A 12315-nucleotide genomic window follows, 5' to 3' on the forward strand; every position below is an offset into this window, starting at 1 on the left:
TTAGTTTGGTTATTCCACAAATAATAATAAATGTATCATATTTAACTTTATTAATGCATGTTCCTGGTGTGTGCATGATTCATTAGTGCTTGTTTATTACAATATTAGCTGGTGACACTTTACAGTTAGGTCTACATTAGTTAACATGAACAATGATAAATACTTCTACAGCAGGTGAAATAAAACTGACAACCATCTTCCCAGTTAACAAAAGAGATTTAATGCTATTTTCTGCCAAAATAAAAGCTCTATAGTTTAATGTTTGACAGCAAAGAAATTAAGACAGACATAAATGTGTTGTAATTTTACTGTTTTATTATAATTATTACTATTATCATTAAATGCTCATTACAATTTACAAAGGTATTATTACAATAGTTCTTTATTGATTAGTTTAATGTCTTATTTAAATAATGATAAAATAGTTTGAAAATATATATAATTCATATTATAGTAAATCTATTTATTTGACTGCAAAATAGTTATACATTTCTTTATTGATTAGTTTATTATTATTATTATTATTAATATTAAAAGCTTGTTACAATGTTACTTTATTGAATAGTTTTTTTCTTATAATCAAAAATGATGCCAAAATATTATTTTGAATAATAACTAGTAGTAGTATTTATTTTATTTTACAGTTGAATTCTACACTTAATTTTACACATTTCTTTTTTGAATGCATTTTATTAAATTAATAATCATTTAAACAATAATGAAAAAAATGTTTTACCAGTAGCAGCAGTAATAATAGCCTACTGATGTTATTACTGTTATTATTATATAGTCATATTGACTAAGGAAAACTTTTCTTTTTTTGTCCAGCTGATCACATGCCTCTCTGTGTGCATTTGTGGGAGACTTTAATGCTTTTAAAGGGATATTTCACCGCTGGAAAGATGAATGTGTATTTAAATTGGGTCATTTAAGTAGTAGAAATGTGAAATTATTTTAGAAGTTGGTGCCTTCTAGACTGAGTAAAGCCAGAAAATGTATTTTTGGCTCATGTTGATGAAAGACAACGACTCCCAGAATGCACTTGCTTCGCTGCCCTACGAGGACACTCCTAAGCCACGCCTACCGGTTACAGAGGGCAGTGTCGGGAGAAATGATACAGCTAGGCTACTAGTGACTCGAAACTGAAAAGAGGGTGTTTAATGGTGAGATCCCCCTATGGGCGAGTTGAAGACATGCGGGACGAGCTCCTCCTACTGGCTGCAGTCTCTCGCCTCTGGACTAAAGAGCCTCTGATGATGAAGCTAAATTACGATTTTTGCGTCTTCTGAGGTTTTTTTCCAGACACACAATACAGAAATCTCTCGTCTCAGGGGGACATGAGGGAGGGAAGCACGGTCAATCCAAAATACGACCGGGTTCCTACTGATACAAAGCTTAATGCTAATCGGTGAAGTATCCCTTTAAAGGGTTAGTTCACCCAAAAATGAAAATTCTGTCAGTAATTACTCACCCTCATGTTGTTCCAACCATGTAAGTCTTTCGTTCATCTTCGGAACACAAATTAAGATATTTTTGATGAAATCTGACAGAATTTTGACTCCTCCATAGGCTTCCAGTGTGACCGAAACTCACCGGCCCAGAATAGTTATTAAAACATCGTTAAAATAGTCCAAGTAACTACAGTGGCACTACATTAAGTTTATCATGCGACGAGAATACTTTTTGTGCGCAAAAACAAACAAAAATAACGACTTTATTCCACTTTTCATTTCCTTCTCTCTGGGCCTCGTAGTGTTTTTGCGCTGCGCGTCTGTGTTGCACGTCATCACGCAACACACACATGACCGGCGTCGGCCAATAGTGAGCCTACGTGGTGACGTGTAACACAGACGCGCTGCGCGAAAACACTACGCGAACCAACTAGACATCCAGAGAGAAGGAAATGAATAGTGGAATAAAGTCGTTATTTTTGTTTGTTTTTGCGCACAAAAAGTATTCTCGTTGCTTCATATACTTAAGATTGAGCCACTGGAGTCACTTGGACTATATTAACGATCTCTTTAATAACTTTTCTGGGCCAGCAAGTTTCGGTCACACTGGAAGCCTATGGAGGAGTGAAACATGGCTCAGATTTCATCAAAAATATCTTAATTTGTGTTCCGAAGATGAACGAAGGTCTTACGCGGTTGGAACAACATGAGGGTGAGTAATTACTGACAGAATTTTCATTTTTGGGTGAACTAACCCTTTAAGAGAAATTAAAACTTGACACTTAACCTCAAGTCATGGTCTAAAAGTGTGTAAGAGTGCATGATGTACTTCAGGTGTGTTGTTGTGTGTGATGTGCAGGTGTCTCTGGATCTGTGGGAGCATCTGGAGATCTGTAAGGAGGGTCAGATGGCCTGGCTGAGCCGGCGTATCGACGAGGCTCACTTCATCATCACCGTCTGCTCCAAAGGTCTGAAGTATTTCGTGGAGAAAAGACACCGCAAGGGCAAGGCCACATCGAAGGAGAACAACCGAGAGCCGAGCGCTAGCGGAGACGCCGGGAACAGCAGGGATCTGTTCATCGTAGCCACAGCCATCATCTCAGAGAAGATCAAAGATGTGCATCAGAAGTCCTCCGATCTCTCGCGCTTCATGGCGGTTTACTTCGACTACTCTCACGAGAGCGACGTGCCGACTTCCCTCAGCCTGGCACCGAAGTTAAAACTAATGGATCAGCTTCCTCAACTCTTCGCCCGACTTCACTCCCGCCAGCTTAGCCTGACCGACCGCGAGCCACAGCCGCCGAACATCAGCAAACGCAACTACTTCCGGAGCAAGTCGGGCCGCTCGCTGTACGTGGCCATCTGTAACATGCACCAGCACATCGATCAGGAGCCCGACTGGTTCGAGAAGCAGCTCATGCCGGCGCCCGCGCCCAATAAACGCGCCGTTCCACTTCCCGAATCCGGGCTGGTCCTGAACGAGGTGAGACTGAAACATCCCTCGGAGAGCGACGTCCCGGTGAGGATCCTCTCGCTGAGTCTGTCTCGGGATGATCTCGGGGAAGGATCATCGGGTCAGGACGTGGGTTTGTCCGGGCCGGTTCCGGTTCTTCACATGGATGGATCCGCCAGTCCACCGGAGATGCCCAGAGACTCCGGGATCTATGATTCATCCGTGCCCTCGTCCGAACTCTCCATCCCGCTGATGGAGGGACTCTCCCCGGATCACGCCGACACCTCGTCTCTGGCCGACAGCGTGTCCTCCTCCTCGGGACTGGGTAGGAATTTAACTTATTTATTTGTAGAATAATATTCCTATTTTTTTATGACACATTTATACAGACTTCTGTATTTTCAAATGCAACATCATTCCAAACTTCTTCCCCGTTTGTTTATAAAGAGGAGCTTTACGGTTTCTCTGAGGAAGAAATTATTTCAGCCAGAAATATTATCATCATCATTTTACTGCTGTTTTGTAAAATAAAATGACTATCATTTTTACATTGCAACAGTAATATATTTCTTTATTAATTACTTAAATTTTTCTAATTTAAATAATGATCAAATTAAAAGTTTTTAATAATAATACTAATATTTATTATTATGATTTAATCAATTTTTTTGTTTACTTTACAGTAGTATTATTGCCATGGTATAATTTCTTTGATTAATTTTGTAATTGAAATGCTAAAATAAAATATTATTTTGAATATTATTGTTTTAAATAATAATAGTTATAATAATGATTAATAAATGCTCTTTTTTTAAAAACTGCAATATTAATATATTTCTTTATTGAATAGTTAGTTTAAATAATGATCCAATTAAAATACTATTTTTAATAATAATGATATTTATTATAATGATTTAATCATTTTTATTTTTACATTACAGTAGTATTATTGCAATGGTAATATTTCCTTATTGATTAGTTACGGTTTTAGAATTTTAATAATAAAATTACAAATGATGATATTTGATATGATATAATGAATAAAAATAAATGTATTGATATTATTGTTATTATTAAATAGTATATAGTGAATCTTATAATATGCCTGTTCACAGATTCGTCCTGAATTCAAACATATGCATTCTGGATATTTAATATGAATATTTGGTAGCGGTTTCAGCAACTGTGGTTAGATTGTAGTATGCACTGTTTACTACATATTACCACATATATAAGATTCAGACAGTTTTTCTTCAGCATTGAGAGAATGGGGACATTTTATGTGACATTTTACAGCACTTTTAAATGCAGATTTTTATCTTGATAAATAGATATAGATGCACTTTCAGATCGAGGTCTGCTGCAGTTTCAGCCTGTTGATAATCGAGTGTGTGTGTGTGTGTGTGTGTGTGTGTGTGTGTGTGTGTGTGTGTGACAGGAGACGAGGAGCCCCCTGCTGTCAGCTCTCTGCACTGCTCAGGACACACCATCTGTAAGGCAGAGCTCCATCACAACATCCATCATCACAGTGAAGGACTCGTGACCACAGCCTCCACCTAGTGGCCGTTCACTGAACTTGCATCGCCACTTTAATTTCTAAACATGCCAAGCTGCCAACATTAAAACCCCTTGATCAGGGAATACCCTTGACGGACTATATCTTAAGGGATTGGACATTGCAGTGTCTGAAATCTGCAGGTTATTTGTCGAGGCGCTTTTTAACCAAAGTGGTTGTGTACTAGGTATGCAACTGAGTTTGTGTTTGCATTACAGCCGTGTGTGTTACTACAAAAGAACCCATGTCATTCAGACCTTCTTGCCTTAACTGGGTTTCCGTGAACCTGTGACCGTTATTCTGAATGCGCGAGTCGATTAACATGTCATTTCACTTTAATTTATTGCATTAACAGGCTCCAGTTGTGTGGTGTTCACTGCAGACGTGTGTCGATCAGCACTTTGTGTTCGTCACAGTAGCCCTGGTATCGTTTCACTGAAGCTGTTCTGAGGTAACGAGCATATCAAGAGCTTTTTAATGATTTTAGGCCTTTTTTTTTAAAATGGACCTTTTAAAAAAGTTTCAGAAATGCATAAACAGATTAGCGTAGGTTATGGCAAAGGGAAGTACAAGCTAAAAAAAGAAATGTGCCATTTCTATTTGTGTACTCTGTTTTATCCAGGTTTTGTACAGTTTTTATTAGAATATTAGAAGTGATTTCTACATTATATAAACTTTGTACTGTTTTATAGTACTCTAATGTAGGAGATACGGCTTAATAAAACTAAGATTTATACGCATTGTGACTGTGAGTTATTACTGAAGTGTTTTAGGAAAAATACTTGAATAATCTCAGGATGATCAAAGAATATGTTAAAAGGTTTTGTTCAAAATAACACGCTACCATACTATTCTTACTACACACATGGTATAAACTGCTTTAAAAAGTTTGCAGATGTTTGAATGCTAGAAATATGCATCAAAAATTAAATTACATATAATTATATGTATTATAAGCATATATTTGCATATATGCAGATTTATTTTAAGCTAAAAATAGGCAAATAAAAAAGTTAAAAATAAAAAATAGAGACAATTAAAACCTCCATAGTGACATTATGAAGTTTGCACATTCTCATTTGCATATGTGCATATTTTATATACTAGAAATATGCATGTCAAATAAAAAAGAATATATATATTTATATTTGCATAAATGCAGATTTATTTTCTATGCTACAAATATGCATTCAAAATTAAAGTAATATAATACAAATAATGAAGGGGTGATTAAAACTAAGTGACATTAAGTGATTTATATTTACATATTTTTTGTATGCTAGAAATATGCATATAAATGATAAAATATTGCAAACTTCTGAGTGACATTTCAAGGGAATTTGAATTTGCAGATTTGCATGCAGATTTGTTGAATGCTATAAATATGCATTTAATGTAGTATTATCTTTTTTAAAGTATGCATGTGTGTGTGTGTGTATATATATATATATATATATATATATATATATATATATATAATGGAGAAGTGATTAAAAACTCCAGTGACATTTCAAGTGACATTGATTTAAATTTGCATACAGATTTATGTTTTTTTTACAAATAATGAAGGGAATATGAAAAACTTCAGAATGACATTTGAAGTGATTTGGATGTCTATTTCTTGACCTGTCGATTATTGAGCTCAAACCACACAGCCCTGTAATGCGGTGAGCGCTGGAACCCCAGTGATGTGAAAAGCTTGAAGGAAGTTTCGTTCTCCTCTTCCACGAAGCAATACACAGGGTGTCCTCTCTCCAGGAGCGTTCTGGCCATCTTACACACCAGTAACTTGCCGTAGCCTTTACCTCTGTGTTGTGGTAACGTATAAAGTAAACCAAGAGCAGCGTGTTGGTACACGAGGAGCCAAGACACGGGCTCAGTGCCGCCCTCCTCCATCACACACAGTGAAGGATTATGGGAGATGTAGTTCAGCACTGAGTTATAGCTGTTCCGGTCTCCGCCATACTTCCATGTGCTGTTCACCAGATGAGCGTGAGCTGCGCTGAGCGGAAGAAACCTGACTCCAGACGAACTCACATCACTGAAGAGAAATGAGAAAATGCCAAATATTAAATCATGGAAAATTTAAGACAACTCTGTGCAAGAACAAGGTTTTGAAAATGTTCCCATTTCCCATGTTGTCATCTCCAATTTCCAATGTTCCCATTTCTAACATCCCCTTTTCCCATTTCTAATGTTCCCATTTCCATTTATTGTTCCCATTTTATTGGAAACAACAAAATGTGCTAACTTCATTTAGAGAAACCCTACAAAAACTGCAAAATTATGGGAGATAAGTCATAATTATGACATAAAAAGTCATAATTGTGACATAAAAAGTCATATGACATTAATAATGACAGTCATTTTATGAAAAGTCGAAATTATGACATAGAAATTATGACATTAAGTCGTATTTATGAGAAGAACATAGAAATTAACATATCAAGTCATATTAATTAATATTTTCATAATTAACATTTTAATCTCATGAAGTTATGAGATGAAAAGTTGAAATTGACAAAAGTGAAAAATTACATAAATCGTAATTATGACAAGTCATAATCCCACTTTTTATCTCATAATTTTTACTTTGTATGTCATAATTATGATTCAGTATTTCGACTGTTCACATTTCTTATGTGGCTTCCATAGGAAACAAGCGCAAAATATACAAATAAATGGAAATTATAACAGCTGATATATAATATTTCTTCAGCGTGTGTATGAACATGTTTTGTATGATTAAGCATCAGCCTGTGTTGGTAAAGAGAATGATTTGATGGTGATGTACCTGTCTTTACACTGCAGCTGCTCTGTGTCCTGCAACATTAACACATTCATCACTGCTTGAACTTTCCAAGGAAGTCCATGTTGATCCGCAAACTCCTGAGCCGCTTCTGAATGCCGGATGTCTAGCCCTTTATCAACCAACAGGTTAGTGCATGTTTCATTTGACCACAGTCAACTACAGGAGTTTACTCAGCGAATAGTGTGTGTGTGTGTGTGTGTGTGTGTGTGTGTGTGTGTGTGTGTGTACCTGCCAGTAATGTGAATGAGTCCTTATTGATCACACCAGGTGTGTCCAGAAAGCTCCTCAGGCTGGCTTTGCTCTTTGAGTAGATGCTGTATATGTTGAAATCTCCTTCCCGGTCATTTGTGCCCTGCAACAGATTTCAGCAGCCATTACATTGAGGAATAAGTCATAGCTATATTTTGCACAGGTGTTCACTTTGCTTTTATGTATGTATTCATTTACTCTGGGTGTGTTGTGTTCAGTGTTTAACTGAGCTGTGTGTGTGTGTGTGAACGCGTCCATGATGTGTGTGTTGTGTTGACCATGCAGTAAGAACTTTTTTACTTTTTTTAACTTTTTTTATTTTTTGAATGATGTGTGATATGTGCTCCTTTGTTTTCCATATGTGTGTATGAGGACTCTACCTTCGGGTACAAATAAAGTAACTTGAACTTGAACAGGAATGTTTTTACATTTGCTTTGGTTTCATTAAAGTTGAAAATCATATAAATGTCTGGATTTGTCAAATGACATTACCTGAACTTTCGGTTTGCAAATAATGACAGTGAAATCTGGCCACTGGTCTGCAATAACCTGCAGATTGTGAGGTTTCCCTCTGTTTATGTTGAATATACAGCCATAAACCTGGAAAACGAGGCATTATTAACAGCCGCTGCTCTTGAAGAAGTGAAACTAAAAGCATTGTGGGGAAATCTGATTTCAGTATAGCAAAATACTTTATTAAAACTTTCACACCTTGATGGACTCGGGGAAGAACTGCTTTAAAACGCTCTCAGCCTGAGTGAGTTCCTCTGTCCCGAGAACGATCATCCTGTCACGATCACGGAAATCACAAGATCCACAGATGAATCTGCCAAATAACAAGTAAGTGTTTTAAAAGTCTCAGCAGCTGCGCGTTTCAGACTCAGATTATAGCAGTTAAACGGTGGATTATACTGTTGAAGTTATCTTTTGCATTTTTATCAAATATTAACTTTAATGCTGTTTAAACTAAAGTGGTTTGCGTGTGTTTATTTGTGCTAAATACGAGCAACTGGCCGGATTATACTGGTCAGGCTGGTTTGGTTCGATAGTTTTGGGCACTCTGAAACCAGTTTACACCATGAAAACCAGCAAACCGTTTTGTTAAAGCAGTTTTTCCCCAGCAAGAATCGTTCCTTGAGGGTTTTTCAGCAGGAGATCTGCTAGCCCGCTGCTCTGATCGGGTCCTGGGCTGGTCATGTGACCTCAGATGACGCGCACCATCAGCTGCAGTGAATATGAAATGGATTTTTGCGATGGAAAAGCTTTGCATCTCTTCTAGTGTTTGAGTCAGTTAGATGAACTCAAGCATGGGCGTCTCTCATCAGCAGAATGCAGAAACACGAGAAGCTTTTCACTGACGAATAAACAGAGGTGTGTTAAACCGTCTGTGTTTTATGACTGTTAATGTTGCACCATCATACTGACACACACCTATGATTCTGACTGCCTTTGTTCCCACAGATTCGGATCCTGCCAGGATGGTTTGCACTCTGATCCTCTTTGCATCCATTTTCTCAGCTCTTATTGTTTCAGGGGAAGGCATGTTAGAAAATTACAACAGTGATGTCATCAGCGTGGCGAACTTTGCCATGAACTTCCACAATCGCAGGAGTAGCTACCCGTACGCGTTTAAAGTGGTGGACATCATATCAGACACGACTCAGGTAAGTGTCATGCTCATCACGTGACGCACGTCTGCTGTACTCTGATGGATTCGCTAATAGTGTGTGTGTGTGTGTGTGTGTGTGTGTGTGTGTGTGTGTGTGTGTGTGTGTGTTGCAGCTGTTTCCTCCTGCACGGGTTAAACACATGTTACAGGTCCAGGCTGAAGAGACTGTGTGTGAGAATCAGGCGAGTGTGAATCTGACACACTGTGCTTTACAGGCTAACGCTGAGGTGAGACACTACATCTAATCAGGGTTCAGAGTTAGTGTTTTCTGGTGTTTTGTGATGCATGTTAATAAATATCAAATCTTTTTTTGGGACAAATGAAGAGCACTACTACAGAAATGTAACATTTTCTGGTTATGTACATATATTTGAGGCATATGCAGTTTGAACCCCAGTGTAAATGCTATTTGCATTTTGGGCAATGCAATAATGTAATGCAATGCAAAGCAATAATTCAATGCAATAATTCAATGCAATGCATATATAAATATAAAATAATTTTGCATGTAATTGAATTATGTGAACAAATGTATAATTATTTTTGCATGCATTTTGTTTGAAATGTGAATATATAAATATAATATATATATTTCTTGTTTTTGTCAGAACATGACGTGCTCCTTCACTGTCCTTGCAGTGCCAGGAAACGACTACGTCCCCAAACGACTGCTGTCAGATCACTGTGCCTGAGGATAATGACGGAGATATTTCCTAATGCTGGAATGTTGCCAGTGGTGCATGCTTTATTAATGTGTGCCTCATATACTCTGTGGTATGTTAATAATACGCATCACTATCAGTTTTTTTAAATATTTTAAGCATTTCATAAGCTGTCATTTTCAACTTTACTTAAAAGCCTGTATTTCTCTTTGAGTAAAAGCGATTCAGTCTTGTCAACAAAAATTAAATAAAATGCAAATTAATTGTCTCATAGCCTTGAATCTTTTTCTTTTGTTGTATTTTTATATCTTTTTGTCTGTATTTTAGTGATTTAAAATATTTTTAATTTATCAGGCTAATAATACAGAAATAGTTGAGATTTCAGAAAGACTGTTGTCTGTTTAATATTTATATAAACTACCAGCATATGGCTTGGGGCGACATGACACCATATTAATTTTTTGATTAACTGTTTCTTTTCAAATGACGCAGAGAGTCGACGCTGCTCTTCTGTGACTTTTATTTTGGAATGACCGAAGTTCAGTTTGATTCTGAAATCAGTTTTTTGCTGCTATATCATTTGGGTTCAAACATTGAAAGTGCAAAGGCCGCTATTATTATTAATATTACTATTATTACTATTATTTACAAGGCTGTGGATGTTTTTGACGCACTTGTCAGCCATTAGTGGAACATTTAAATGTAAATCTAAACATTGTAGATGCAGCATTTAAAAATATCTATTGTAAATATAATATCTGGTGTGATATAAATTCTAAAAATAAAATAGGCCTATATCTTCAAATAATAAACCTAAAAAAAAAACAATTGTGACTCTTACTTGGTCATAAGCAATACTCTTTTGAGCAACTAGACCAGAGTTACAGTGTCCATCTTCAATTTTCTATATTCATCTATGTGTTTTACATTTTTCTCTATAAGAATGTCAGGTATGTGGAGATAGACAGGGACCCGAAGGCGTGAAGCAGATTCAGTTCTCTTTAATAGAAACAAGGCAGGCCGAATAGGCAGACAGAAAACAAGTCTCTTCTTAATATAATGTCCAACAGAAAACGAGTGACAATATAACAGCAGGTCTCTACTTAAATCACAAACAGAAAGCAGCGCTGATCTGCAGCGTCTGGTCAGGTTGGTGAAAGCGGGGCTACTGGATTCTGGCGAGACCACGAACCCACAGCAACTCCTCTCAGCAGGGAAAACTGGCTGAGCACAAAGAGAGAACAAATAACAGGAGGTAGATACCACACAGTGTAACACTCGACAGGACTGGGGTCAGAACCTCTGTAGATAGAGATAGCGATCAGTAACATACGTGACAGTCAGCAATAATCCGACAGAGGATAAGAGAAAGGGGACTAGAAATAGAGAGACTAATGATAGAAGATGGGAAACAGGTGAGGAGAGAGGGGAGAGGAAGATGAGGTGACGAGATACAGCTGGAGAGAATGAGCGCGTGTAGTAATAATGGGTGTGTGCGTAAACGGGACTGGGCGGAAGGGAGTGTGCCCCCTGGGCACAAAATCTTGGAGGCCCCCCTCCCCCCTCGTAGGCTCGTGGCTCAAACTAACACAGCATCTTAATTTTTAGAAACAGTAAAAGGAAACTGTGGGTTTTTCTTTACTTTAAAGCAAAAACACTTTCTCCAACTCCATTTCTTGTAATGTTAACTGTGACAGCAGAGGAGAGCTATAAATGCACTGTTAGACATTTTATCGCATTTTTGCGGTAACTTACTGGCAGCACTATTGCCAGTAAGTTACTGCAAGTTCCCCTTTACAGTAGCTTACCTGTAAAATGGGTTTTACGGTATGATGCCCTTACAGCAATTTAATTTTACAGTAAGATGCCCTTACCGCAGTATAATTTTACAGCATGATGCCCTTACCGCAGTTTAATTTTACAGTAAGATGCCCTTACTGCAGTATAATTTTACAGCATGATGCCCTTACCGCAGTTTAATTTTACAGTAAGATGCCCTTACCGCAGTATAATTTTACAGCATGATGCCCTTACCGCAGTTTAATTTTACAGTAAGATGCCCTTACTGCAGTATAATTTTACAGCATGATGCCCTTACCGCAGTTTAATTTTACAGTAAGATGCCCTTACTGCAGTATAATTTTACAGCATGATGCCCTTACCGCAGTTTAATTTTACAGTAAGATGCCCTTACCGCAGTATAATTTTACAGCATGATGCCCTTACCGCAGTTTAATTTTACAGTAAGATGCCCTTACCGCAGTATAATTTTACAGTATGATGCCCTTACCGCAGTTTAATTTTACAGTAAGATGCCCTTACTGCAGTATAATTTTACAGCATGATGCCCTTACCGCAGTTTAATTTTACAGTAAGATGCCCTTACCGCAGTATAATTTTACAGCATGATGCCCTTACCGCAGTTTAATTTTACAGTAAGATGCCCTTACCGCAGTATAATTTT

The 12315-nt window shown here is 37.4% G+C and overlaps 3 protein-coding genes across 3 annotated transcripts in view; 2 read left to right on the top strand and 1 right to left on the bottom strand.

Annotated features, from left to right (window-relative positions):
- The window catches only part of il17rd (interleukin 17 receptor D), a 46136-nt gene extending 40938 nt beyond the window's left edge, over nt 1–5198 (top strand). Inside the window, exons 12-13 of the mRNA XM_081356991.1 lie at nt 2311–3229; nt 4343–5198. Coding sequence (XP_081213117.1) covers nt 2311–3229; nt 4343–4464 — 1041 coding nt within the window. The 3' untranslated portion in view covers nt 4465–5198. The remainder of the gene's footprint in view (nt 1–2310; nt 3230–4342) is intronic.
- Nucleotides 5199–5963: 765 nt separating this feature from the next.
- LOC308686197 (glycine N-acyltransferase-like protein 3) lies at nt 5964–9213 on the bottom strand. The gene is made up of 6 exons (XM_081358658.1): nt 8952–9213; nt 8232–8346; nt 8013–8120; nt 7500–7623; nt 7254–7380; nt 5964–6500 (listed from the first exon to the last, which is right to left on the bottom strand). Exons 2-6 carry the CDS (start codon nt 8304–8306, stop codon nt 6074–6076), a joined length of 861 nt encoding a protein of 286 aa, XP_081214784.1. The 5' UTR covers nt 8307–8346; nt 8952–9213; the 3' UTR covers nt 5964–6073.
- On the top strand, nt 8646–10235 carry LOC308686198 (cystatin-2). Its single transcript, XM_081358659.1, has 4 exons — nt 8646–8891; nt 8982–9184; nt 9303–9416; nt 9798–10235. Exons 2-4 carry the CDS (start codon nt 8999–9001, stop codon nt 9879–9881), a joined length of 384 nt encoding a protein of 127 aa, XP_081214785.1. The 5' UTR covers nt 8646–8891; nt 8982–8998; the 3' UTR covers nt 9882–10235.
- The last annotated feature ends 2080 nt before the right edge of the window (nt 10236–12315 follow it).

Source organism: Scardinius erythrophthalmus (genome assembly GCF_964197995.2).
Source record: "Scardinius erythrophthalmus genome assembly, chromosome: 25".
Classification (NCBI taxonomy): Eukaryota; Metazoa; Chordata; class Actinopteri; order Cypriniformes; family Leuciscidae; genus Scardinius; species Scardinius erythrophthalmus.

Excerpts from the sequence above, each read along its gene's own strand:
- LOC308686198 (XM_081358659.1), top strand. The coding sequence starts at position 8,999 with ATGGTTTGCACTCTGATCCTCTTTGCATCCATTTTCTCAGCTCTTATT. Across the intron at positions 9,185-9,302 it reads TCATATCAGACACGACTCAG|CTGTTTCCTCCTGCACGGGT; the intron begins GTAAGTGTCATG and ends TGTGTGTTGCAG. Across the intron at positions 9,417-9,797 it reads CTTTACAGGCTAACGCTGAG|AACATGACGTGCTCCTTCAC; the intron begins GTGAGACACTAC and ends TGTTTTTGTCAG.
- LOC308686197 (XM_081358658.1), bottom strand. The coding sequence starts at position 8,306 with ATGATCGTTCTCGGGACAGAGGAACTCACTCAGGCTGAGAGCGTTTTA. Across the intron at positions 7,381-7,499 it reads CTCATTCACATTACTGGCAG|GGCTAGACATCCGGCATTCA; the intron begins GTACACACACAC and ends TGGTTGATAAAG. Across the intron at positions 6,501-7,253 it reads CAGCTGCAGTGTAAAGACAG|TGATGTGAGTTCGTCTGGAG; the intron begins GTACATCACCAT and ends ATTTCTCTTCAG.